The 26,537-nt window shown below is 36.2% G+C and overlaps 2 protein-coding genes, 1 long non-coding RNA gene and 1 pseudogene across 3 annotated transcripts; 2 read left to right on the top strand and 2 right to left on the bottom strand.

Annotated features, from left to right (window-relative positions):
* Positions 1–84: 84 nt before the first annotated feature.
* Positions 85–11,935, bottom strand: LOC124443656 (annotated as a pseudogene).
* On the top strand, positions 8,005–25,041 carry LOC124443654 (muscle M-line assembly protein unc-89-like). Its single transcript, XM_046994137.1, has 8 exons — positions 8,005–8,015; positions 19,143–19,264; positions 20,915–21,202; positions 21,603–21,965; positions 22,829–23,107; positions 23,238–23,606; positions 23,690–23,994; positions 24,356–25,041. The coding sequence occupies exons 2-8, from the start codon at positions 19,201–19,203 to the stop codon at positions 24,653–24,655; spliced, it is 1,968 nt and encodes a 655-aa protein (XP_046850093.1). The 5' UTR covers positions 8,005–8,015; positions 19,143–19,200; the 3' UTR covers positions 24,656–25,041.
* On the top strand, positions 12,000–15,124 carry LOC124443655 (DENN domain-containing protein 10-like). Its single transcript, XM_046994138.1, is given in 10 exon segments — positions 12,000–12,102; positions 12,409–12,608; positions 12,687–12,719; positions 12,869–13,061; positions 13,145–13,256; positions 13,968–14,140; positions 14,258–14,296; positions 14,392–14,433; positions 14,436–14,485; positions 14,781–15,124. Coding segments are annotated over 10 exon segments (1,053 nt in total). The 5' UTR covers positions 12,000–12,065; the 3' UTR covers positions 14,955–15,124.
* On the bottom strand, positions 17,727–26,350 carry LOC124443657. Its single transcript, XR_006947708.1, has 2 exons — positions 25,867–26,350; positions 17,727–17,974 (listed from the first exon to the last, which is right to left on the bottom strand). It is a non-coding gene; the product is annotated as an uncharacterized LOC124443657 (long non-coding RNA).
* Positions 26,351–26,537: the final 187 nt, after the last annotated feature.

The following is a 26,537-nucleotide window of genomic DNA, read 5'->3' on the forward strand; positions in this document are numbered from 1 at the left end:
TGGAGTAATAAGTATTTCTCTTAAAACTTACCTTCGACCTTTCATGCATTATGCCCATTACTGTTATTAATAAATCATCGCATGTATAGCTATAAATATACATTTTATTCTATTTTGAATGCACTTATATATAGATTCTTTAATGCCGATTGGTGTTTACAAACAATATGATTTATAATTGAGTATATTATAATATATAAAGTCCAGTCAATTACTGTATGTGGCTATTTCTGTATCCGTATCAGATCCTTTTTCAAATAATGATCGGATTAAACTATCGTTCCCCAAAAATGCACACTTAGACAAGTGTGCATGGAAAGTATTTCTCTAAAGCCTCTTCTACGACCTTTCATGCATCATGTCATACCGTTACTATTGCCTGTTCAAAACCTTTTTCATATCATGAGAAATTGATTTAAATCACTGAGCTTGTGCTTGGATCATCACCATGCGAATGCTCAATACTTGCCGCAGTACTGCTAAGTTCTCTTACACCTCCATGTCGTAAGTGATTCTATAAAGAAAGACAATATGAAAAACATAAATAAGCAAAGGAAAACAGTTTATCGTTTTCCCAAGGTCATTTTAAAGAAAGCAACAACGTAAAAAAAACCGCCGTGTGCTTCGTATGAGTTGTCCCAATAATCGTTTCTCACGATAAGTATTCAGTAACAAGTGCATCATTCAATCACATAAACAATTGCAGCTCTTCGCGCGCGGTGGACACAAGACATAGTCACGAAAAACTGATCAAAAAAAAGCTCACAGTAAAGTCTGGGTAGGTGCAGACGGACTCCATCGATTCATCGGTAGTAATTTGAACGCTATCGCTTTTATCTTCATCTTCATCTTCTTCTTCGTCTTCGCGAGAAATGTGTTTGTGAATGTTTTCTTTACTGAAAATGAATGTGAAAATCGAATTGAACTGCAACTATTGCAACAAAACCTAGACAACAATCACGACATGAAGACAGTTAAGCTTCTGCACTTAGCTATAATTATTTACGAAAAAGATTCAAACTTAAGAGCAATTCAGCAAGCGCTACAAGCCGTCATGAAAATAGCGTAAAATAGCCAAATCAGTCTATCATTTTCACGAAGTCTTAAAACGTCGTGTTGTGCATGATAAATTTGTCCAATAATGCGCCATTAAAGAACTCAGACTTACATCACACTTAAAATTATCTCCCCAAATTCCGTGCAATGACTAAGTCATTTTCATTAAAGGTTCGATACATTCAAACAACGTATGATTATTTGCACAAGTCGTCATAACATCAGGAAAATCTCCTTTCAAAAGAAATTTACTTTCAAATTGAAATTTTCGAAATAGTTTTAGTATTTTTAAGAAAATAGTATTTTTACAGTACAATTACTGCATCATCAGACAACGAAAATGTTACATTTGATGATCAATTTCCCAAACATTTGTTCGAACTTCTACTTTTCATACCAATGACCAAGAACCCAATGTACAAGAAACCTGAATCGATATTTATAATCAAAATCTGCTTATTTGCGTTGACATACATTGCAGAATTGATGATAGTCTAAGATTGGTTTTAAAATGTTTGACAAGACTTGTTTTTTAAACTTTGCTTCAGCTTATCTCTTCCTAAACATCTAGGGGATTGGGTTCTAAATCATTGCTTCACACATCCAATACCGTAGCTTCATAAGATTACCCACCTTCTAAAAGTCCGTAAGGTCATGGGAATTTTACAATTTTCGATGATATTCGTCGCTTATTTCGTACTTTCTACAAAGTAAAAATCACCCTTCAGAAATAGATTCACCACTTAGTCTCTGCACGAGGGCGAATAATGCTCACTAACATGAAGTACAGCAAAACACAACCAGACACATGTAAGTGGCAACTTCCCGTTACCTTTTTGATCCTTGCTGTCATTGGAGTATGATCTCTTTTTTGAGATGACGTCATGTTTGACGTCGACGATGCTGAAAATGTCCATGATCCATTCTATATGAAAACATCGTAAGGATAGTCTTTCCACGCAAATTAATTTGTAACTGTTCATAAATACTGGAATTTAATCAAATCGTTAACATTTTGTTACAATTCTTTTCACACCACTAATTGACGACTTTCATCATGAATTACATGGTTGTGTCCGACTATCGTTAAACATTTGTGTTTACCTTATCTTCGTGTTTTCTTTTGCTCGTATTTCCTACGTTGTTTTGTCTGCTCACTCTTCAATAAAAATGTTGAAAGAATGATACAGTAAATGACGCCTTTAATATTTGTCAACCCAACATTTGAGTTATTACAATAACACAATGCACGATCATGGTAATATTTCGACAGTGTTGGACGTCTTTTTTTCCAGCTCATTTTGAAAACTTGAAAAATGGCTTTGAAACAGTGCCAAAAATATCACCATATTTATCAAACTTGTTATTTCAGCAACTAAAATCCTGTTTGTTCGGTTGTATTTTCTACATGAAAGTACCCGCAGTAAAAATTGTTTGTACATGATATCAATAAATGACATTCAACATCCCCTGAAGTCCTGCATAAAAATGAAACTCCAATCGTCAATTTTGAAAACTCACACGGTGTGATCGTTGTACCTTACAGCTGGTTTTGTTCCATAAATCATTTCTTTGACCAGTGCTTCCTTTTTTTCCTTTTGCTAATTTAATGAAATTTAAAATTACTTAGCCATGTAATGACAAGTTAAGAATATGTTAATATGAACTCAACATTACGTACAATTCTCCTACAGGACCGCAGAAGATTCGTATTTGGGGGAGGGGTGTTCACATTTATACACTCTTATATTATAATCCGTAATCACAATTCAATAGAAACTAATAAAGTAAAACATGCATTTATAAATAGAAGTTCACCCCTCCCCCCTCAATCATCCACCTTCCGCTGTCCAAGTCTTACATGTCATAAACGTATCGTAAACCTTACACGTAGATCAAAAAACCAATAGTTCACCTCAGTTTTGTTTTTTGTTCAACGTCCGCTAAACGGCCACCCAACAGGCTCCTAATAGGCTTAACGAAACAGGCTCACTTGGTCACATACAAACAAACAAACAACAAACAACATTTGTATACCGGCCAGCATTAATCCCCGCCAGGGGGGTTGACCGGTCCATGAACTTTTCTACGCCAAACGTCTCTATCTCTCGCCATATCTCTCGTTATACCCATCGCCTTCATATCACTGTTCACAGCATCCATCCATCTCCTTCTCGGTCTACCTCGTTTGCGGACTCCATCAACATTCATATGCAACGTTCTACGAATTTCAGCACTTTCTTCCCTCCTTTCCACATGCCCAAACCACCTCAAACGCTGGCGCCTTACCCAATTCGATACACTCAACACCAACTCTTTCTCTAATCTCTTCACTTCGAATCCTATCCATCAACGTTACCACACATCATCCTAAGCATTCTCCTTTCCGTCGACGCCAATCTTCTCAGGTCCTCTGCTTTCGGCGCCCAACACTCTGCTCCATATCCCAAAACACTTCTAACACATGCCTTGTACAATTCTCCCTTCTGCTTCAACGAAGTCGACTTTCCGCACAACATTCCCGACAACTCTAAACTCCACCACGCTGCTTGAACTCTGTTCCTCACCGCCTGCTCGCACCCTCCACCATCATTTAACACATCGCCCAGATATTTAAACTCCGATACACTTTCCAAACTCACGTCACCCAGTTCAAACCGTTCAATCGCGACTCGCCCACCACTTCGACACGTCCCGCACTCAAAATCAGTTACTCTTGTCAATGCACCACGGACACCTGAACATCTTCCATGAACCCACTTACTGCATTTCCCACATTATCGAATTCACTCCAACTCTTTCCCACACACACCACATGGCCATTTATCGCTGTCCTTCACCTCCACCTGCCTCGATCATCTCATGCCCTTCGTCTTTGCCTCATTCACTTTCAGTCCCTTGACTTCTATTGCCGTTTTCCATTCTCGGTACCATTCCATGACTTTCTGCTTCGACTCCGCCACCAAGACAATGTCATCTGCATACAACAAACACCAGCATCCTTCTTTTCTTCTCACTTCCTCTGTCAGAACATCCATCACACAAGCAAACAGTAACGGCGACAAGACTGAACCTTGATGAACACCAACTTTTACCTCAAAAACACCAGATCTAACACCTTCCTCCGTAACCACCGCCTCTACACCTTCATAAGTCTCCATAACTGCCCGAACCATATTCTCTGTCACACCTTTCTTACGCAGCGCGTACTCGATCACCTTTCTCGGAACTCTATCAAACGCCTTCTCCAAATCTACAAACACCATATACAATTCTCTGTCCTTCTCCAAAAATTTCTCCTGCAGCTGCCTCAACACAAAACACGCATCCGTCGTTCCTCTCCCCGGTATGAATCCATACTGCTCTTCCCCCATCCGAACAACTTCCCTCAACCTTCTTTCAAACACTCTCTCTACTATCTTCAACGCATGCTCCATCAGCTTAATAGTCCTGTAATTCCCACATACCGTAGCTGCTCCTTTTCCTTTGTACAGCGGGACCACTAGACTCTTTCTCCATGTACTCGGCATCTTTGAGCCCCTCAAAACCTCGTTCGCTACATTACACAACTCTCTCACGCATAGTTCATTGTCCAACATTTCGCTACCCACTTCACTCGGTCCCGTCGCTCACTTGGTCACATAGTATTAGTGAAATCATCTCAGCATGCGCAAGTCACTTGCCCACGATTTCATGGTCATGGCAACGACCAACTGAATGTATTAGCCCCAATAGTGGAGTAAAAAGCAAGCTTAGTCACATTTTATTATAGATATATGCATGTGCGTCCACTTGACGCATGCACAGTCCAATGACCGACTATTTACCGTAGTAGGGCAGCGACCAACTGAATATACTTGCATAACTTAGAATAAATAGCTTGATATTTCACAACTGGATAAAATTGCAGCGCTTTTGGAATATCTAGCTCACTTGGTCACATTTCGTTGGAGATGTCATTTGAGCATGAATAGTCAACTTAGCTAACTGTTCAAGATTATGGTCATGCCAACGACCAACTGGATCAACTATAACCAATTTTGGAGTAAAAAGCTTGCATAGTCACAAATTATAAAATAAATCATCTGCGCATGCGCAAGAGCGTGCGAAATCCACTCAACTAATTGTTCATAGTCATGGCAACGACTAACTATACGTACTTGCACTACATTGGTGGCAATTTAGCTCACTTAATCGCAAATTATGAAGAAAATCATCTGCGCATGCGCACGAGCATGCGCATTCCATTCGACTAATTGTTCAGAGTCATGGCAACGACTAGCTATATGTACTTGCACTACATTGGTGGCAATTAGCTCTCTAGTCGCAAATTATCAATGAAATCATCTGCGCATGCGCACTAGTGACTTTAATAATACCACAACTTTTGTAAGCCTTTGAATTTTTGTATATATATATAATGCTAAAACTTCATATAGTAGATGTCAACTAGCAGTGGAAGCTGGGTGCGATATGTATGCAGTGGCTTAGGGGCCCACACTTCGGTGGCGACCGCACTCTCCCTGCGTACCCCGAGCAAAGCCTATCGCAGGCGATCTCGGGGTCTGATGGGCGGAAGCTTGCTATTGCATCTCCCAAGTAGGATAGCGTGGAGGGGCCGAAATCTCCTACCGAAACGTTAACATGCGGCGTTCTAGTGCCTCGGCTTAAGAAGGTATCGGGAAGCATGGACCGAAAACGGGGTTTTTTGCTTTCGAATTTTATCTTTTTGTTTACCAGAGTTCTTCTCATGAAATAAATTATAACCTCCAAACATACTGTCTATCACCACGAAACTCTTTTATTGAAAAAAGGACCGAAACCCGAAGTTTTTTCTTCTTCAAAATAAACAAAACCGAGAAAAAAACTAAAATATCATGAAGAAATTCTTACTTTCCCTAGCTTTGCCATTTTTTTTTCTCGCTTTCTGTTTTCTTGTTGGACTTGTATTAGATCCAGATATTTTTCACCGTTGACAGAGAAAAAAGTTTCGTTCTCTTTTTGCCAAACTTCGATAAGTTTCCTCAATTCGTTCTCAACCTTAAAGGAGTGATTGAATTCAACGCTTACCGCTGTTGGCAAACAAATAAATAAATACCCCATTGATAACTGTTCACGCGTTTCACCTTTGGCAGACCTTTCTCCACTGAATTCTTCATTTTGAGTTCTTTCAGGAGGGCACCGCCTCGATTTGTAAACAGTCTAGTTGGATCATTTTCTTGATTCTAAAATAGAGCACCACAACATAATGAGCTCACTAAAACAACAGCACGAACTTTAAATTCTAACATTCAAGGTTCCCCGTACATCATCAATGCATTTATTTTCAAATAATAATTTTTAATTCTTGATGAATAAAAACCTCAAATTCCATCAATTTTCTCCACATCGCCTCGCGTTTTTCAACCAACTTGAATATTGCTTTATTATCTTCGTAAAAGCCATGCAACACTTGGATCTGGTGTTCATGGATATTCATTAACTCTTCTGTATAGTTATCTGAAAGTTCAGCAAAGCTTATTAATAGTCAGTACACACAGCAAGGACGTCAGACTCATCAGACACAGTTTTGCAAAAGACTCATCAACCCAAGTTTCCAAAATCACGGGTAAAATTTCCCACCATAGATATTTCTTAATTTGGTATCATGAAATTCAAAACAATAGTATGAAAGCAGGTAGCCAGAGAAACCTTTCTTGAATTGGATACTTTAATTTCATGTAATCAAATTCTGAAACTTTAATTTCTTAAGCAGACACGCACGCATTCCTTCCTTACCCAAGCGCTGTGTCAAAAAAAACATCTCACGCTCTTCGATTGAGCACATACAGTCAACCATCCCGAGCAAAAACCCTTGGCATAACGACCTGGTGTCTGCTCGGGAGATGTCCACTTGTGAGAGGTAATAACATATTGGTAAGAATCCAAAAGCATGTAAGGATCCAAAAGCAGGTAAGGATCCAAAAGCAGGTAAGGATCCAAAAGCATGTAAGGATCCAAAAGCAGGTAAGGATCCAAAAGCAGGTAAGGATCCAAAAGCATGTAAGGATCCAAAAGCAGGTAAGGATGCAAAAGCATGTAAGGATCCAAAAGCAGGTAAGGATCCAAAAGCATGTAAGGATCCAAAAGCAAGTAAGGATTCAAAAGCAGGTAAGGAACCAAAAGCAGGTAAGGATCAAAAGCAGGTAAGGATCCAAAAGCAAGTAAGGATTCAAAAGCAGGTAGGGAACCAAAAGTAGGTAAGGATCCAAAAGCAGGTAAGGAACCAAAAGCAGGTAAGGAACCAAAAGCAGGTAAAGATCCAAAAGCAGGTAAGGAACCAAAAGCAGGTAAAGATCCAAAAGCAGGTAAGGATCCAAAAGCAGGTAAGGAACCAAAAGCAGGTAAGGATCCAAAAGCAGGTAAGGATCCAAAAGCAGGTAAGGATCCAAAAGCAGGTAAGGATCCAAAAGCAGGCAAGGAACCAAAAGCAGGTAAGGATCCAAAAGCAGGTAAAGAACCAAAAGCAGGTAAGGAACCAAAAGCAGGTAAGGATCCAAAAGCAGGTAAAGATCCAAAAGCAGTGCCCACTAAAGAAAGGTGTCCGCAACTTGCAACATACACATACAGAATTTATCCTACCATCAAAAGCGGGAGCGAATTCATTTCGTTCATCTTCACCGAAGAAACATTTATCCCAAAGATGTAAGCTCTTTTCTTGAATAAAAAGATAGAAAAGGATGCTGGAAACGTGTATCGAAAGCAAAACAGAAATACAACAAACTGCGTAGTTTGAAATTTGTCATCAAGGACAAATATCATAGTCACTTAGACAATACCTTAAACTATGAATAAATTTTTCTGTGTATTTCATCTTCATACTTTCGTATTTTTTCACCTCGTCTTTCAGCTGTAATATAAAATTTAGAACGCAGAAATTACTTAGATTTCATCGAAAAGTAATCTTGAAACGCAGAGTAGTTTTTCAATTTCTAATCAGAGAAAATATCAAACTCTGTAACAATTTAATCTAATGAACAATTGAAAATCGAGGGGTGTGCTTCACCATCACACGCATCTGGAACATCAAAAGACCAACCATATTGGGTACCTAGGTAAAACAGCACCATAGTTGAAGCGTAGCCAGCGCTACGTGCAGTATTGTTCGCTCGTGCATCAATTTCCTCTTGCACATTTATTTTGAGTAAAAACGATGTAAAAATTGTTATAAAAGTAGCTAAAACCTTGGTGAATGGTCAAAATAGTAACCAAGTAGTAGCTCTTAAAAGAACTGTTTAAAACCACAACACTAATCCAATTGTTCTAAAAGAACAGTTTTATATCTGAAAGACACGATGCATTTCGACAGAATACTTATCAGGTGAGAAAATTTCATATCGATACGATATAAATGTCATTTTATGTTCTCGTTTAGCAGACGCTGACACATGATGAGTATAGTCTGCCGAAATGCATCGTGTCTTTAAGATTCAAAGCAGTTCTTTTAGAACTATTACGTTATTATCTTGACCATTCAACATGGTATTAGCTATTTTTAAAGCAATTTTTAGATTTGTCACCACGAGAAAGTCTCTAAAAACAATTTATTTCCAGAGTAATGAATGATGCCAGTGATCTGAGATTTCACAATCATTTACATAGCACCACCGAGCTTGCAGACTAGCTGCTGTATGTTATGTAGCAGTTATTCTATTTTTGTTGACGCTGTGAGTTTGCTAACCATTTGAATCGATGACGGCCTGAACCCAATACATTTTTCTTTAAACGCGTTTTGCTCTTTTTGGTGGATTTCCAAATGTGTCCAGAGACTTTTTAATTGTTTCGTCAGTTTTATAGCGAGCTCATGATCTTCATCCTGTTGTTGCCCAAGCTGAAACCAAATTATTGATTCCCAATCAAATTAGGGGCTCACGATTTGGAGAAATTGAAGAACAGAGATGGAGAAACGCTACTCGTGTCTATACACATTCGTCAACAAAAATTCCTTCAAGCCTAACTTCATTGTTCTTTCAAATGTAGAATATATAGGTGACGAAATGATACCCATGTCAATACACATTGAACAATACAAATCCCAACTATTCTACCTTCATAATGTATTATCTTAATCAAAGAATAGAGGGTGAGAAATGATACCCATGTCAATACACATTCATCAATACAAATCCCAACTATTCTACCTTCATAATGTATTATCTTAATCAAAGAATAGAGGGGAGAAATGATACCCATGTCAATACACATTCATCAATATAAATCCCAACTATTCCACCTTCATAATATATTATCTTAATCAGAGGATAGAGGTGGGAGAAACGATACCCTTGTCAATACACATTCATCAATACAAATCCCTACAAGTCTACCTTCATAATGTATTCTTTCAATTGCAGCAGATTGTTTCTAGACAAAACGTAATTTTCCTCTGCATGATCATGGATGATGTCGACATACTGCGTGTTGTCACCATCAATTTCCAACTCTTCCCATAACTTTAATATATTTTCGCGAAGACGTTTGAATTGAAGTTTTGCTTGAGTCTGTGTAAATTAAAGAGCATACTGCAAACTATTGCAAATGCGAGCGTCTTAGTTCAAAATATCAAATTAAATGTATGCTTTCTCAGCTAACGACAATGAGGAATGCATGAAGTGCAGGATAGTTGCAAATGACAATCGGGATGAATGAAATTGTTGTATCTGAATTTAATTCTGACGCCATACAGCATAGCAGTCCGATGTTCATGTTTAAATAACAACTTTTCTGAAGTACGAGTTGGAAAATAGAGCCTGGCATTTTGTATAATGTTTTGTATAATGTTTTTATAATATGTTGAAAAGGTTGACTACTTGTTTTATGAGTTATAATAGTACGAGTTGGAAAATAGAGCCTGGCATTTTGTATAATGTTTTTGTATAATGTTTTTATAATATGTTGAAAAGGTTGACTACTTGTTTTATGAGTTATAATATGTTGATATAATTATTTCAGTAAAATTAGGATTATTTGATGTAGTATTTCGTGTATTTTCCATGTACTTTGCTGAATCAAAGTTTACAAACTGCAGCACTTAGAACAAGAGGACTTAGAAAAGTTTAAATTTTTCTTCGTAGGTCACATGTCACACTCGTGACAATTGTACTTAGGTCACATGTCACACTCGTGACAATTGTACTTAGGTCACATGCCACACTCGTGACAATTGTGCATAGGTCACATGTCGCACTCGTGACGATAGCACATTTGCTTGTAAATATCTGAGAAGGATAGTTAAAACCTACAGTAACAAATGTTTTCAAATAAAGTTAACCTTAGACACTATAAAGATCATATACTCTATCAGGTGGTGTGAATGTTCCACACGTGACGGTAGATTGCCCTATTGCGTAACATAAACTGGCGCTACGTAATAAGGCAGTTTGAAAAAAGCATAACGTACCAACTCTTTCTCCATATATAGTATATTTGCTTCTATTTCTTTAAGTTCAGTTTCAGTTGGAATTTCAAAAATAGATGTGTCATGAGGAGGCAGCGCCAGTCTATCACAAAGTCCTTTCTCTTTCAAACGGAGATTTTTCAAACTTTCCTTTCTTTCATGTTTTACCTACGTAAATATAGCTGTCACGTGATGCTTCCAGGGGCACACTATTGGTTACTTTTATACATGGACATATTTCCATATTTTCTACAGTCGTGATGCTAAGAATGTTAGAGGGGGGAGGGGGTGAGTTGATAAGGAAGTGCAGTTAGACAAAGTAAAGAAGTTAGAGGCAGTCAGGTGGTGTAGCCATCAAAGGTAGCATAAACAGTTGAAATATTGCCCGGAAAAACTCAGTTCCTTTTATACTATTGATTTGTTTTGCTAAAAAATTGAGGGGGTGGTTTATTTAGAGGGACAAGCAATTTATTTAGAGGGGGGTGAAAGGTAATATTTTGGGAGATGGCAAGCTACTACAGTCCAAAGGAAAAGAATCACATGATTCAATTTCATACCAGATTCCAAAGATCAAACTTATCACGAAGATTTTTTTCTTTTTCAATAAGAGCAAGATTTTCATCCACCTGCAATGATTAACACAACAAACAACAGTATGAAAGAAATAATGAATTTATTTTTCAGGTAAACTGGTTATAATCCCTTAGGCAAGTACCTTATACGTAGGAAGGCCAAGTATATCAGCAAGATTTGACAATTCCACCTCATATTTATCAATGTTTTTTGTCAAATCATTTAGCAAGTTCTCTTCATCATACACCATGTCCGAAAGCAACTCTTCAATATATTTAATGACTGCCTCAACACGATCTCTCTGCGAGTTTCTACTAAAGCCCATGCGCTTCCATATTGATTGTAATCTATCTGTGTACTCAGGTGCCATCTCATGGAACTTCTCAATGATTAATTGTGTTGAGTTGATATCATTGTTAACAGTATCAACACTAAGGACAAATGAACAATCGATCACTGAAGAACGCTTAGTTGCATGGTTAAGTTTAAAAACCATGGGTTAAAGTCTTAAAGAAATGTTCAACTTTTTTGAGTATTTTGCAAACCTACCAGAATTCATTCATTATAATAACTGATACAATTATGGTGATATTATTACGACAAATGCAATTTACCCATTCATACATTGGTGAATTATTGCAAGCTTCTTAATTCTGAAGACGTACTTTAAAATGATTTCAAGACTAGCTCATTTTCATTGTAAACTTTCGTTTACACACTTACTGTTGAGAAGCCACATCCATTTCTTTTTTTTCACAATACATCTCCTTGCTTAATTTCTGCACAACTCTAAAGGGAAACCGCTAAAGCCATTGATAAAAATTAGTTTCAACATCTGCAAGAACAAAACTAAAAATCTATAAATTTAAATTTCCTCCCAAGAGTTAATTTGTCACATGATCGATACTTGTTTTATGATTGGTCGAACAAAACACAAGGTAAACAGTACCTAAACAATGTCTTAAATCCGAAATATCCATTGAAAAACCACAAAATTATCATGTCTTTTGGGGAGCTGAAATGTGTAGGAATAATTGGTAAGGTTTTTGCTCTGTAATATTGCATAATGCGTGATTTTTTCGTCGTATAAGATAATGCATTCAACCAAATTTTTTGTACGAAACTCATGACTAAAATATATCCGGAACTTAAGTGCTTTTGCATTATAGGTAATCTTACGAACTTTGTTTGGCAACTTTTTTAATGAATAAATTCAAAAATTTGCACCCAACTTTATTGACTCGAATCTGCTTACTAGTTCCAATGAAGTCCATTGAAAAATAGCGTTTCTGTTTTTCTCTTCTTTTATATATTTAAAACCAGCTTCATATCCTAAATTTTAGAAAAAGACACCAACAATGATGTCATGTGGACGTGGTCATTTCCTATGATTGACCCGTCACTACAGACATTGATATCAAAGAAATGTTGTTTAAAATCAGGAGAAAATGAATCAATTATCCCATTTTTCTATGGTCAATACAACAGGACATGGTACTACTTGCTCACAAGAAATGTGGAAAGTGTGCCATCTTTACGTGAGGTTGAATATTTTTGTAATTGCAAATATTTCTGTTCTAGTGCTTTCATTTTGTACCAAATATGTACATTTATAATCTAGGTCACTCATTACACAGTTGTGATTCTCACGAAGGTAAATACTTACAACTTTATTTGGAAAACAAATTTGTTAAATTCAGAGCTTTGATTTCTTTACTAAATACATGTACATGTACATTTATTCAATGTTGTTATACTTTTGACTTCAAACACAAGCGAAAGTCAACATTAAGTTACTTACAGGATTTCAATCCAGAGAGGTATGGAAGTCTATGTAAACTGTTTCAACAAAATTATATGGACAATGGAGACCCATCATGTATTCTTCAACAATACCTGAATGTGGCCACTAAAGGCTCGTGTCAATCAAACAAGGAAATTTATGACTTGAATGAATTCCCTTTAAAAAGTGCTTTTCTATCTGCATCCATTAAAGGTAATATTAGCATTAATTTGACCACACGACTTGCCACCATTCAATAAAACACCATAAAATAATATAAATTTCTCTTTTTTAAGATGTGATTAACACGTTTGGCATCGAATCAATCCTCTTTTACACAGCTCTTCTTTTGAAAAAGAGAATTGCTTTTTACAGTCCTCAAGCTGAGACATTATTGAAAATAACAAGGTGAAATGACTGCATGCTGCAAGAAATACCCAGGGGAGGTGAGAGGGTCGTTAGATGATGTGCAGTCGTCATTATGTCAAAGTACCTTGAAATTTTTGTTGCCCGTAAATGTTATAATTTAAGGGGTTGGATCTTGTTTGGCTCTTGAATGATTGATTATTATTCTGAATTAGAGAAGTGAAATTCTAAATCATCAAACCTAAAGTTAAAGTACAAGCAGAGCCATACCTATAATGTTAATTGAGGAGGGGGCAGTGCCATACCTATGATGTTAGTTGGGGAGGGGGGGACAGTTTCATTCATTTATTCAGTTCTGTCCAACTGATTTCTTTTGAATGAAAATAGCTTAATTCCTGCAGTGAAATGCTTTTGAAAGAAATCAGTTAAACACAAATGAATATATGTTTTCAACACACCACCTCATTCCAATTAACGTTCTCGGTACGGCTCTCAATACAAACTTTTTTAAAACACGACACTATAGTCACGTGTTCGTCTGCAAAACTACAGATTTTACATACCACCAGTTGAAAAGATCAATTTACGTCATTGGCAACCTAGATTACAATTTTTAACCAAGTGTTGGGAATAACAGTTTTGGTTAAGGCACAACCTACATGAATGACCAACTTGCGTCAGTTGAGCTCATTGACGGTTTTCAATGACTTCAGTTTTGCCCGTTGAAATACAAAAATATTTTCTTCGCTTCAGGGTAATACCTCAACTGGTTTGGCATCGACAAAACTGGGATATTCTCCACCCTGTTGTTGATTTAAACGATGAAGCGGAGATTGAAAACCTAGTGTCAGCCGGTCATTATGTTGCTGGATTTACCGACGCTTCCATCGAAAATCGTAACGATCTTTATGATATATTTGCCAATAGTAAGAATACTTTTTTCCCTTTGTATTTTGGTGACTGAAACTTTGCTTCCCTTTCATTAGTTTACCACAAAACTGCTTTACGTAATACTTTTTTTCAATGTACTTTTCATTGTTTAGTATCTGACGTTGAAGTATCAATCGCTCCCCACGCTAAAGGTAAATTTCACTCATGATGCAATGCTCATCACATGCCAAACGGACTTATTCCTAGCTCATCTCCTGTTTTTCATCTTACGTATTTCTGATCCTAGAAACATTTCAAATGGGTAAAGTACACAAAGATATTGCGGTCTTTTGACAAATAATTCGAAAGATGAAGACAAAAGCGATGAAGATCTGGTGACGGTGAGTTCCCGTTCGGTTTTGTAGAAATTGAACTGTCCTTTGATTTAAGACTTTGATAAACTTATTTATGTAAAACTATCACTCTGATAACCACCGATCCTGAATAGGCAGACAAAAGTGGCAGGCAAGCTTATGTGTACATCGGCCTGACTTTCAACTCGAACTGAACCATACGTTAGCTTTGTAGATATGAATTGAGAAAATCAACTTCGTTCTTCGTAATCTTTTCCTTAAACACTTCTGTTCTAACGCCTCATCTTCTTTCTTTCTTTCTTTGTCTTTCTGTTTACCGCAGGAGCTGTCGGAAAAAACGAAGAGTCTGATAAACAATTTGAAAGGTCTGGCTGTCGAAAACGATGACAAATCGCGAAAAATTATCAAGTTGGAAAAATTGAAAGAAAAGAAATTAAATTTTGCGATGGAGAACTTTTTGTACAACTTGGCCGCGGCGGAGGAATGGTTTAGTTAGTAGCGCAAAATCACCAAAATGGAAAATTTTAGAAACTTTTAATTCATTGATTACGTGCCTGTGATGATTTGAAGGAAAATACAGTAAATGGCAGTTATGTATTGTAATCATACGTTGAGTCGATCGTTATGATGTAAAAAACACCAAACAACATGATACAAATACCTAAAGGGTCGGAGAAAAAATTTCCTTATCGTGCCACGTATTAAACTCACTTTCCTATGAACAACCTGAGGACATTTTATTCCCCAACAGTCCACCATACTCACTTTCCAAGGAGACAACTGAGGACATTCTACTCCCCAACAGTCCACCATACTCACTTTCCAAGGGGACTACTGAGAACATTCTACTCCATAACAATCCCCCATGCTCACTTTCTCAAGGGACAACTGAGGACATTTCCACAACAATCCATCGTAAAGTGAGTATTTTTTTTCATTAGCTCAAACTATGGTAATAGAAATGATACAAAGGCCTCATATGTACATGACGTCCCTTCTGGAACTGCTAGAATTTATTAAGCGCCCCGGGCGTTGATTTATACTTTACTGTTGTTTTAACAGGAACCACGGAGCAGGGTGCATGAGGGACTGTATACCTCCAAATAATGGGATATAGCGGAATAGCGAATTTGTGGATCATTTAGGCCCCCAACATGAAATACTTCTCTGTCCCTGTTTAACCCTGAAGTATCGTTAAATATTTGTAAACGCTGACGTTCACAACAATAATATGAAGATAAGATGATTACCGCCATGATGTAATCATGTCAGTGCGGTACTCTTTGATGATCTGCACCTACAAATATGTAGGCGAAACTGAAAGGAAGAGTTACGTTGATTTATAATTGAAAGATAGCCCAGCTTCCTGTTTTTGTAATGGAGAATGTTCGGTACGAACTGCTGAGACATTGTGATTCTAGTCTCGTGTGATCTTGATCCTGTTCGTCCTCAAGCAATGAGAAAGCTACTTCTCAGCTAATGTCCTACGGATCGTTTTCAACATTTGTAATAAAATAAGATTATCTTGTTATAAATGTCGGTTTCGTTTTGTTGGATTTATTTCTTCTAAGATTTATCTCTTCTCATATGCGTAGTCGGAGTTTTAATAAACTTCCAGATTAGCATTTCAGCGGTATAATTTTGCCATGGGCTTTCTCGCTAAGAGGGCATTTCTATTTTCAACGTTGTTTAGAAGGGTATTGTAGTTCTTTTTGCGTGATGTATTTATCAAACCCGAACATACTTTGTCAAGTCATGCAGTGAATTTAGCTTACAAGTTGAAATATCGCTGTGAGGAATTTCTGTCTACAGTTTAACTGACAAACGTTAATCTGTCAGTGTTGTTTGAGGGATGTGATTAATTTCCTTGCGCATCTACAAAAGATAGTACTAGAAGGTTTTTTATAGTGTGAAATTATGCAAGAATATGACATCATGGGGAGTGTATAAGAGAAAAACTATTTGTTCAGTTTAAAACAAGGCACGAAATATTGCCTTTATAATTTTGTAATTTGGCAACGAGTTGATGCATGCAAAAGTGCTCTTTAGCTTTTTCCCCTGCCAAATGTAAATTAAAGGATTTCAAGTACAAAATTTTGTTATTTTTTCCATGACTTATTTCGTCTCACGTCTCTTTTATGATTCGAGTGCTAGTATGAAACATAGTTCGTAAATATATGCATCCTATTTCAAAAGCATGAAGAAGGCGACTGTGTTCTCACAGGATTTTCATGTTTTGAGATAGCGTGAACTGATGCAGAAATGTACTTTGCTTTCATTGTGTATTTAATGGTATAGGAACAAAGAAACTTTCTGATATCCTGAAGTTTTTGGCTCATTGCTTAGGAATTTCAACAATTAGTCGGCATCATAAAGTAAATAGGATTTATTTTTGTACACGTAAACACTCTGTTCAAGTAGGCTTCGAGCAGGCTTATTCTAAGCTGTTCCTGATTTTAACATTTCGGGGTTGTTAGCCTCACGACCTGAACTGTTCCCAGTTCAATCATTTCACGGTTGTTGGCCTCGTGTAAGTGTAGCAAAACTTTCTATTTTACCGGCAAAATTTCTTTTTTATCCTTCAATAACAGGAATCGACCGCCAGGTTTTCCAATCAAGATTTGCATAATTTGCGGCCCAATGCATACATTTGATGTCTTAAACATACTGTGCTCTGGCTGTTTAGCTTATGTTTGATTAAGAAATCTGATGAATTACAAACAACCTGCCGCTGTGAAGATCATAAAATTGGATTCATTCCCATTTCTAGACATTTCCGCACGAGCTCAGAAAATGATATTTTGTTGTTTTTTACTATCTGTGATAAAAGCATTAACTTTTTTATCAGCATGACTTTTCATCGCATTTTTAAATGATTTTTAAAAAATTTATTCCTAGTCCGTGCTCGTCGCTGTTTTTAAAATTTATTGATTTTGTTGAGAAAACGCGCTTTCCACCGCTTGTTATTCGGGCTTTAAAGAAAAATATTTTAATTTCATATTGGGGAATGAATTGTCGGTTTCCGATTGCGTATCCGATAAAAGAGCGCGTTAGGAAAATGAAAAATGTTTTAAAAATACAATGCACATGTAGTAAATTTGCTGCAATCGCTTTCTTTTTAATATGACTTTTGTTTTGCCTTTTAATAGCTATTTCTTTGATGATCAGCTACAGGCATAGCTCTATTCAGCTTGCTTTTCACTGTGCTTTGAGCATCAAAGCAAATCGACAAAAGCTTCCTTGCAAACACAACATACACTATGGTTTGTTTTAAGGGGAAGAGTGAATATGTTTATTGTGACTTTTCAGAATGTCACGCAAGCAATTCTCGTAAGTTGTTTAACAATGGAAAATTTAGGTTTGAAATTTTATGTATTTATTTATTTATTTTCCCAGCAACAAGCTGTAAATAAAAAGGAATATACATCATTGGACAGTTCATGAGACGTATAATAAGAGAGACGCAGCTGTACTTTTCCGTGTTCTTGGATTGCCAACATCACATATACACTGTTTCTAAAAATTATTCATAACATTGTAGTAACTATTTATTGCATGAATTGACTAAGGCTGGTGTCGGAATGCTTTATTTTAATGCTAAATGCTCAACATGGGAGAAATCCAGAGAAATGAAAAACAAGCTAAATATAACAACAATACATTCCTAAAAAGGAGAGAGAGCATTTGCCGGCTTGAAGTTAAACGCCTGCTTTTGTGAAGAGCTTCCAATCGTTCAGTGGTAGTGGTTCAAAATGTAACTTTATGTATTTACAAGGTTTCGGGCTATTTTCCAGTGTTGAATAGACACTTTGCAAAGCACGAAAGATACGGTCTGTTTTATTTCACAATGTCATGTAGTGAATTCAATTGTACTCATTTAGTCTTGAGGGATATAACACCGTGAGAAAATTATTTTACGTCTGCTTGAAATCTAATTTACCTAATCAATACCTTATGATGATATTAATTGATTTGACTCAAATTGCAAGAAAATTTTCTGAAGCTAGCTCAAATTCAAAACATTTCATCTTCTGTATATTTTTACACTATATACAAAAACCATGCTATTTACAGTGGCGTAGCTAACCTGCATGTTTTATTATCATTATTCATTTCCTTGAAAATCTGTTGCTTTTGCAGTATGTGACAACAGAAAAATTTGCATAGCAGGAGCAAATTTGCGGGCTGGCTACGCCAGTGACATGTACGAATACAAATTAGTCGATCCAAAAAGTTCCCAGTTGAGTACAACAGATAAACAGTGAAATTATAATCTAAAGTCCCCTTTTTTGGAGGGTATTCAGTTGTTTAGAGGTCGTAGCTTCAATTATTTAGACTGGTTTAGTAAGAAAATTCAATTATACCATGTCGAAAACTTTCTATTGTTGTCTGGCATACAAATATATTCATTCATGAAAATGTTATGATAAAAAATTTATTAAGAGAAATTTGTTTATGCAGAAGTTGAATTTGTCAAAGTATACAAAAAACAACGCACTATAACCTGCGCATGATTTGTGGAACAATAGAACATGGAGGACTGGACACGAGAATTTCTAACACTGTCTACTCTTCTCGGGCCAAATGAATCCACCAATGCGAGCCAATCACGTGCAAAGAGTGTTTTTCATCCGGAAATGCAATTTAACAAAACACTATTTAAGTGTTAAAAGAAAAACTCCAGCATACAAAGCAAGCAGAGTGTTTGTGAACGTACGAGGAGTTAAACATTTCAAATAAAGATGAGTTTTTTCGTCAAAGTTCTACTACTGTTAGTCTGCTGTGACATGTTTTACTGTTCGAATGGTTAGTAAAGATTTTGTTGTTTTTTTGTGTGTAGAAACCCTCTAAAGTAATGAGAAAAATTGTCGTAACTTGTTATGTCTATCATATTAAACTGCGAACAATGCAAAAGTGAGTTATTAAAGAAAGCGCACGTAGGGATATATTTCACCAACACTCGATTGCACAAAACTGACTGGTAAATTGATTCATGGACAAGCTCGTTTGTCACACAAGACATTTACAATTAAGTTAAATGCGTTAAAGTCGTGTACAGATAGCTTTGTCGTCAACTCAATGATCGCTTAGCCGCCTTTTCCTTTTCTCGTTGTTATTCCAGACCATCATAAGAAGAAAAGTCAACAAAGTTTGTATACAAAACCATAGGAATCTAACAAGTTTTAATGGACTTGGATATTGTGCATTCTCGCTTGCTAATAGCACGCGCACGCGCACTACCCGCAACTATACGAAATGTGTAAACTGCAGACCTGCCATTGCTCATTTTACCCAATTACGTTAAGGCGCTTATATTCACATCAAAAACTTGTTGTGCGCTTTTGAACGATTTCGCAAAGAATTTGCATAACCGCATCGGTTCTTGTGCAAACGTCATGAAATATTGTTAATCCGGTTTATGTAACGACTGAAGTCAATCCCTCACACAGCTTGAATTGCTGTCGTTAACAAGCTTATGTTTTCATGCTAAAATAGAAAGACCCCCTACAATGTAAGCTGCTGAAAGATTGAATGGAATTTCAAATAATCAATTGATTATGTGCCTACGTACAAATTTAATTTTCGTTCGAAGAAAACTTATGGTACTTTATCTATACATTATCGACATTGTAGATTGTAATAATTTACGAAATTATAGTGCTACGTTTATTTGCATAAGAATAATTAGTGTGTTTGTGTAATTGCATTCAAACTACTTAGAACGATAAACCTTGTAATTACCAAAGAAACAAGACATCTTGAGATTGCAAAATATGAATCAAAACAAGACGAGAAGTAAACTGTAAATTTTCGACTTTATTTCAAAGTGATCCTCAGACAGAATGATGACTTTATTTCAAAGTAATCCTCAGTCAGATTCTGTCTGAGGATGACTTTGAAATAAAGTCGAAAATTTACAGTTTACTTCTCGTCTTGTTTTGATTCATATTTTGTAATTACCAAGTACATATAACTAATCATAGTTATGAAGTCTGTATCAATCCTATAATATGGCAGTATATTAGTGATGTTTCACTGCAGTTTCACTGGCCCTAAAAGTTTGAAACCAACAATCGTTAGAAAGAGAAATCTCCCATTCCTTTTTGTTATTGAAGAATTCTAAAATCTGGAGCTGTATTTGAGTGACTTTTAGTTCACTTATTTGACTGTTTTTGTGATTATCAAATAATTTGAAAGAGCACATTTCTGCCGCTTGCTTCATTCATTCACCTGGGAAAAAAACATTGATAAAACGAGAGAGTTCTCCATCCGTTCTATTTTCGATGAAGTAGGGAATAAGGCAATGCACATGCTCCACGTATATGCTTTTGCACTAAGGCAAAAATTATATGCGAGAGATATTTTCATATTTTCAATCGTGTTCTACTATAGTTTACTTTTGGTTTTGTATGCTCAAGAAACTGCTTTAACATTTCAATTCATTTTCTTTACTAGCTGGCCACCTCCCAAAGCTAGTTGATAAGCCAAAGACCAAAAAGTCACACCTCGCATGGCCTGCCAACGTGCCCCTCAGTCTTAAGTGCAAAGCTTACGGTGGTCCAAAACTAAGAATAAGTTGGTTTAAAGGTGAAGTACTCGTTCAGCAGTCTGCCAGAATCTATCAAGACAAAAAATGGAGCTTGAAATTTCGTAAACCACAACTGAACGACAGCGGTATTTACACATGCGCAGTATCGAATGATTTTGGACACGTCAAACATATCTTTAACCTGAATATCATTCGTGAGTACTGATTAAATATACTTCAAAGATCCTTCCTTTTTTAGATTCTCTCTTTTTTTGTTTCAAATAAGTATGTTTACTCCAATAATGTGCGTATTTGGGATTATCTTCGTAAATCTCTTTTGCTTACCATTTGACATACCAAGTTCTCAATGAAATGGAAAGTGTTTTGAAAAGTCCAAAATTGATTGTAAGTCTTGTCGAAGCCTCAGAGCACATTAGATGTAAATAAACGGTCAGTCATTGAAAAAGTAAAATGTAAACTTGTGATCTTTTCTATTCCAATTTTCACTTGCTCTAGCAGGCTAAGGTCTTTATCCAACATGTCCTTCAATACCTGCAAACTAGATTTTAATTTGTATCATGTTAAATCTCAAACTTTCTGATTCTTCATCTTTAGAGAGAATTCAATCCCCTCCAGCTCTTATTCCTGGCTATCCAAAATCAGTTACTGCTCGCGTTGGTGACAACGTTGAGATCGAGTGTCTGGAGAAGCCAAGTAATTACCTAACACATTATCGATGGCTGAAATCGGATTCACCAGTCATTTCGCAAGATAAAGGAGATAAAATGAAGTTGATAAATCCCAGGAAATATAAATCTTTTCAAGTGAATATTGGAAATAAACAACTGTATGGTGTTAAATTGCAATTAAAACACGTCACCAAAAACGATGAAGGTTATTACACTTGTCATATATCAAACAGCAATGGTGCTTCGAATGGTACTGCATATTTAAAGATCAATAACATTTTGCCTTCAGGTATGGACTAACAATATGATATATTTAGGAAAATCTTTCCTCTTCACCCATCTTTTAAAAAAATTTTAGCTGGTTTATTTATTCAAGTATCTTGTGTGCCCGAGTACGTCTCTAGACAGTGGCTTAAGCCTTAACTGCTATGAGCTCTGGATGGATAGAGCCACGGGTGCCCAAACAATCAGCTCGCAAGGGGGCACCCTAAACGGCTGTTGTTATATACATGAAAATGAAGATAAAAAAGTAGGTTTATATTCACGCAAGTGGTAGCACTGGATATTTCTCTTTGAAAGTCATTCGTGAATTTGTGTTCCTAGTAGTAAATTGAAAACTCTTTTTGGTATTTTTCTATGTATAAATTGAAAACTACTTGAATATTGTTTTTTATTAACGATTATTAAGAAAATTTTTATGTTGTCCAATTTTGTGGAACCTTGAAGGAGTCACTCATCCTTCAAGAACCACGGGAATCCTGATTTAAACTTATGCCATTTCCTGTAAAAATAAAGTTAGTAAACAGCATGATTATCATTTCTTTCAGTTGATCAAATTCTTTAATTTGTCTTTTGTGTTAAATAGTTTCGTTCAGATAAAAAAAATATAGTTGCATTTGAAAATTACCAACAGCGAATGCTTCAAACTATCAAAATTTCTAGAAGAAGTTACGAGTCAAATTTGAAAACAGATTTTCACTTTTCTCTTACCTTCATATGAAATATATAGCATTATTTGCATAGATAAAGCTGTGAAACGTATTGTATGGAAGCTGCCATTTCCATCGTAGTTGCGTTTCGCACACAACTGTGTATCTTGGATTGGATAATACATTTCATAATCAAATCATGCCAACAATTAACAAATTTTAGATCCACCAGAATTCCTAATACCGAAGGAGAAGCGACATCATTTTGTGGCAGTCACGGAAGACGAAGATGTGAAATTTTCATGCTTGGTTCGCGGTGGTGCTCCTCTCAAGTACAAATGGTTCTTCGACAAAAAATTGTTGACTTCAGATAAACGACATCTCATTGAAAAATCTCAACTCGTTATTAAAAATGTGCAACGGGCTGACAGTGGGGTTTACACTTGCAGAATTATGAATGACTATGGTCATATCAAACACAGCACGAAGTTAAAGGTTCTTGGTAAAGACTTGTTATAGAATTTTTAGTCCATTTTATAAAAATGAAATTAGAGTAATATATATATGTATATACATCTTAGTAATCTAGTTTAGCTTCTCAAAAAACAAGAATTGTTCATCTTTTGTTACAGCCAAAGAGCCGCAGCAAACTAATCATCCTGTTCTACTTGCGGGTCATCCCAAGAACAAAACAGCTCAAAATGGCAGCTCTGTTTCACTGTATTGTGCTGATACAAGTGGATTACTTCTTGACTACAGATGGTTGAAGTGGGAGAGTTCGATGAAAATATTTTCACCAGTAAACCTAAAAAACGCATCATTGTTTACCATTATTCATCCAAGTCATTATGAGCAAGCAGCCTTCAATAAGAAAGGTGTATACTTGAAGCTGGAGAACTTGACTAAAGCAGATGAAGGACTGTACACATGCTTGGCTGTCAGTATTTACATGAGCTTTGCATACAGAAGTGCTTATGTGACCGTGAAAGAACACGAAGAAAGTAAGTTAGGCAGGAAAGCAGCTTAAAATTGAGGAAAAAGCGAAAGTACCAACTGCTATTACTTTATTTAATATTGTTTATAGAGTCAACGTCGGTCAATTCCGTAACGTCAACTAGCTGGCTCACTAATATCACTGAAACACATCCTCCAAACATCAACAATACAACATCTGAAAAAAAGATCAGCTCTACTCTCACGCCTACATATAGCTGTTTTCAGTTCGACGAAAACTTGCAAGAAGGCGATTTGCTCTCCCCCCATCCAAAATGCCACACGAAGAGAGCGTGCGCAACACTTTTAAACGATCAAAATGGTTTCACGAAGTTTTTTTGTGACGAAGGGAATCTTTGTGACAAGTACAACTTCAACATCAGCAAATGTCATCAGGTATAATGAATATGCTCTTGTTAGCATGATAAAATTATTGAAAAATACGTTTTTCAAAGGATGCAGTATTGGTACTACGAGAATTTAACGATTTGTACTATATTATAAATAACGAAAAAGTTTGAAATAGCACAGCCACCAAACTATGCTTTGTTATAAACATTTACGGTATCCTTAGCAGTTTTAACCTTGCATCTAGTTGGCAGTGGCGCAGTCAACTGAGACAAGGTTTTTTTGGAGGGGAAGGAATAAATGGAGAATACGATTGCCCTCTCCCTTGCATCGCTTGCTTAAAGTAGAAAGGATTATACTAAACGGTTTTCAATACTCTTTTAAACTGCTTCACAATGGAATTTTATAGATCACATCAGAAGAGACGTTGTGCTGCTGTTATGGCGAACTCTGCAATCAACCCAATCTTAAATTGTTCCAAAACACCATAAAAACAGAAGGTCATGGTAAATGGTCCGCGCAAACGAACATTATTTTCTTTTCAACCGTAATCATTGTAGTGTCTCTCGCACTGGCGTTGATTGGCTACAGCTTTCGTAGGAGAAAAACTGCTCTCGAGAATCGCAATGCTCAAGAGAAAAGACCAATCGCTCGAAAATTGACAAAGAAGACAGTTATGCAAACGAGATGGATGAAGGAGGATCCTTAGGGATAAAACTGTAACACTGAGCCGAACTACTGTGATATGTATGTAAAGATCTGGGTATATAGTTGAAAGGCTTGAAAACAAGGGGATTCAAGGGGACAGGTTAGGACCACTGCAAGGAGAAATTTATTCGTACATATAGATGTCAAATATGGAGAAAGAACGTAAATTAAAGTAAGAAACTGGAAAACCTTGAAAATCGTATGTCATAGCATTAGTGTTTCAGCTGAAGAAATAGCTAATAGTTTAAAACAACTGTATAGTAATACTTGTTCTCAATGGAGCTACTTATTAACAACTCAATGCGTTTTAATATACTGTGTCAGTCAGAGATACCACTGAACTGTAAACATTTTACAGTAACTGAAAATAAAGTGATCAATGCTGAATCGATTGAAACATATTTGCAATCATATGTACAAATTATGTAAACGATTGATTTGCATACTCACAGGATCATTATGAAGAAGATATCGCCATTGAATATGAGAACTGGCAATTTTTCCAAAAAGTGCAGTCAATAATTCGAGTTTGACAGTGTTCGAAATGATAGAAACTGTCGTACTTTCAAATAACTTTTTTCTTGTATTTTGAAAACAGATTTTGAACATGTTTGAACAGGATCTTCGATTCATTCCTGTGAGAAATTCAGGTTTTTTAAGCCAGGGCATAAAAACTTATCAAAAGTTTTCCCACTTCTTTATTCTGCTTCCTAATGAACAGAATTTTTGCTAAAAATTGCAAGTATTTCATTGTGAAACGTTTCAAATTTTTGCATCAAACTCATTCGATTCAATTTATTTGATAATTTCGCTGATTCTTTTTTGCGCTCATGAGTCCCACCTGACTTTCTTTAAGGCTTAGGTTTCGAAGGAAAGGCGTATTTTGATGGCAAGCATTTTCGTTCAAGTGACTTAATTGCAGCCTGGTCAAGTCATTGGCATAAAATAATTTGAATATTCAAATGAAGTAATATATCGACTGTTGTGTTTGTATATTGTAGTGTCAGTAGTGTTGTAAATTCAAATAACAAGCAACGACATATATTGTACGAAGAAATACATGTATATAGTGCTGCTCTTCAATTCATACACTTGCTGTTCGTATAGAACAGAAATATCGACTTAGAATACGAGCTTTAAAACTTTCTGGTAAAATATTTGTCGAGATAATCTCGTATCATGACGAACGTTGAGGAAGAGAGCTATACGTACCTTTTTAAAGTCGTTTTGATTGGTGATAGTGGAGTCGGTGAGTACTTTTCAATATCATAGACTCGCACATTTTTGAATTATGTGTGTTATGTTTGTTTTGATAAGCCATACGGTTAATAGCGTCCGATGGTTTTTTCCATTTGAAACATTATCCTTCGTTGGCATTCATGAAACACCTGTGTAAATATTTACCGACAATGAACTGATAATGTACACACTGTTTAGTCGAATACTCTACGTCTGAATAATCCTAGATCTGGTCAAAAAATTTTGGCATCATTCGCATGATCTATATTTTATGCGACCATTATATAACATTGTATGCAGCCTCGCATTTGCTTTTATATCTGAATCTATTAATCACTCTCAGCTAGGGGCGACAGAAGTAAATCGCTTATAGGGGGGAGGCACATTGTTAGATATCATGAACGGTTACAATTAAAGGGTTAAACAGGTTCACAAGTCTGTTAAGGAAGCAGTGCATGTGACTTGTTTACGTTTTGAACACAATACTCATTAGACAATACAAACATCAAAAGAAAATGCATTCCTAAGCAATAATAATTTTACGAGAGTAACATCTTTTTGTTTAAGCTTTAAATTTTTCCACAAAATTTTGTCTGCGTTTGTTGATGGTGGTGACTTTTTCTTGAATTTCAACATTCGCAATT

This window comes from Xenia sp. Carnegie-2017, unplaced genomic scaffold (genome assembly GCF_021976095.1).
Source record: "Xenia sp. Carnegie-2017 unplaced genomic scaffold, XeniaSp_v1 HiC_scaffold_21, whole genome shotgun sequence".
NCBI lineage: Eukaryota > Metazoa > Cnidaria > Anthozoa > Malacalcyonacea > Xeniidae > Xenia > Xenia sp. Carnegie-2017.

What these genes read in the sequence shown, in the direction of transcription:
- LOC124443654 (XM_046994137.1), top strand. Translation starts at nt 19,201, where the DNA reads ATGAGTTTTTTCGTCAAAGTTCTACTACTGTTAGTCTGCTGTGACATG. An exon ending in CGTGAAAGAACACGAAGAAA is followed by an intron (nt 23,607 to 23,689) that starts GTAAGTTAGGCA and finishes TATTGTTTATAG; the next exon opens with AGTCAACGTCGGTCAATTCC. An exon ending in ACATCAGCAAATGTCATCAG is followed by an intron (nt 23,995 to 24,355) that starts GTATAATGAATA and finishes GGAATTTTATAG; the next exon opens with ATCACATCAGAAGAGACGTT.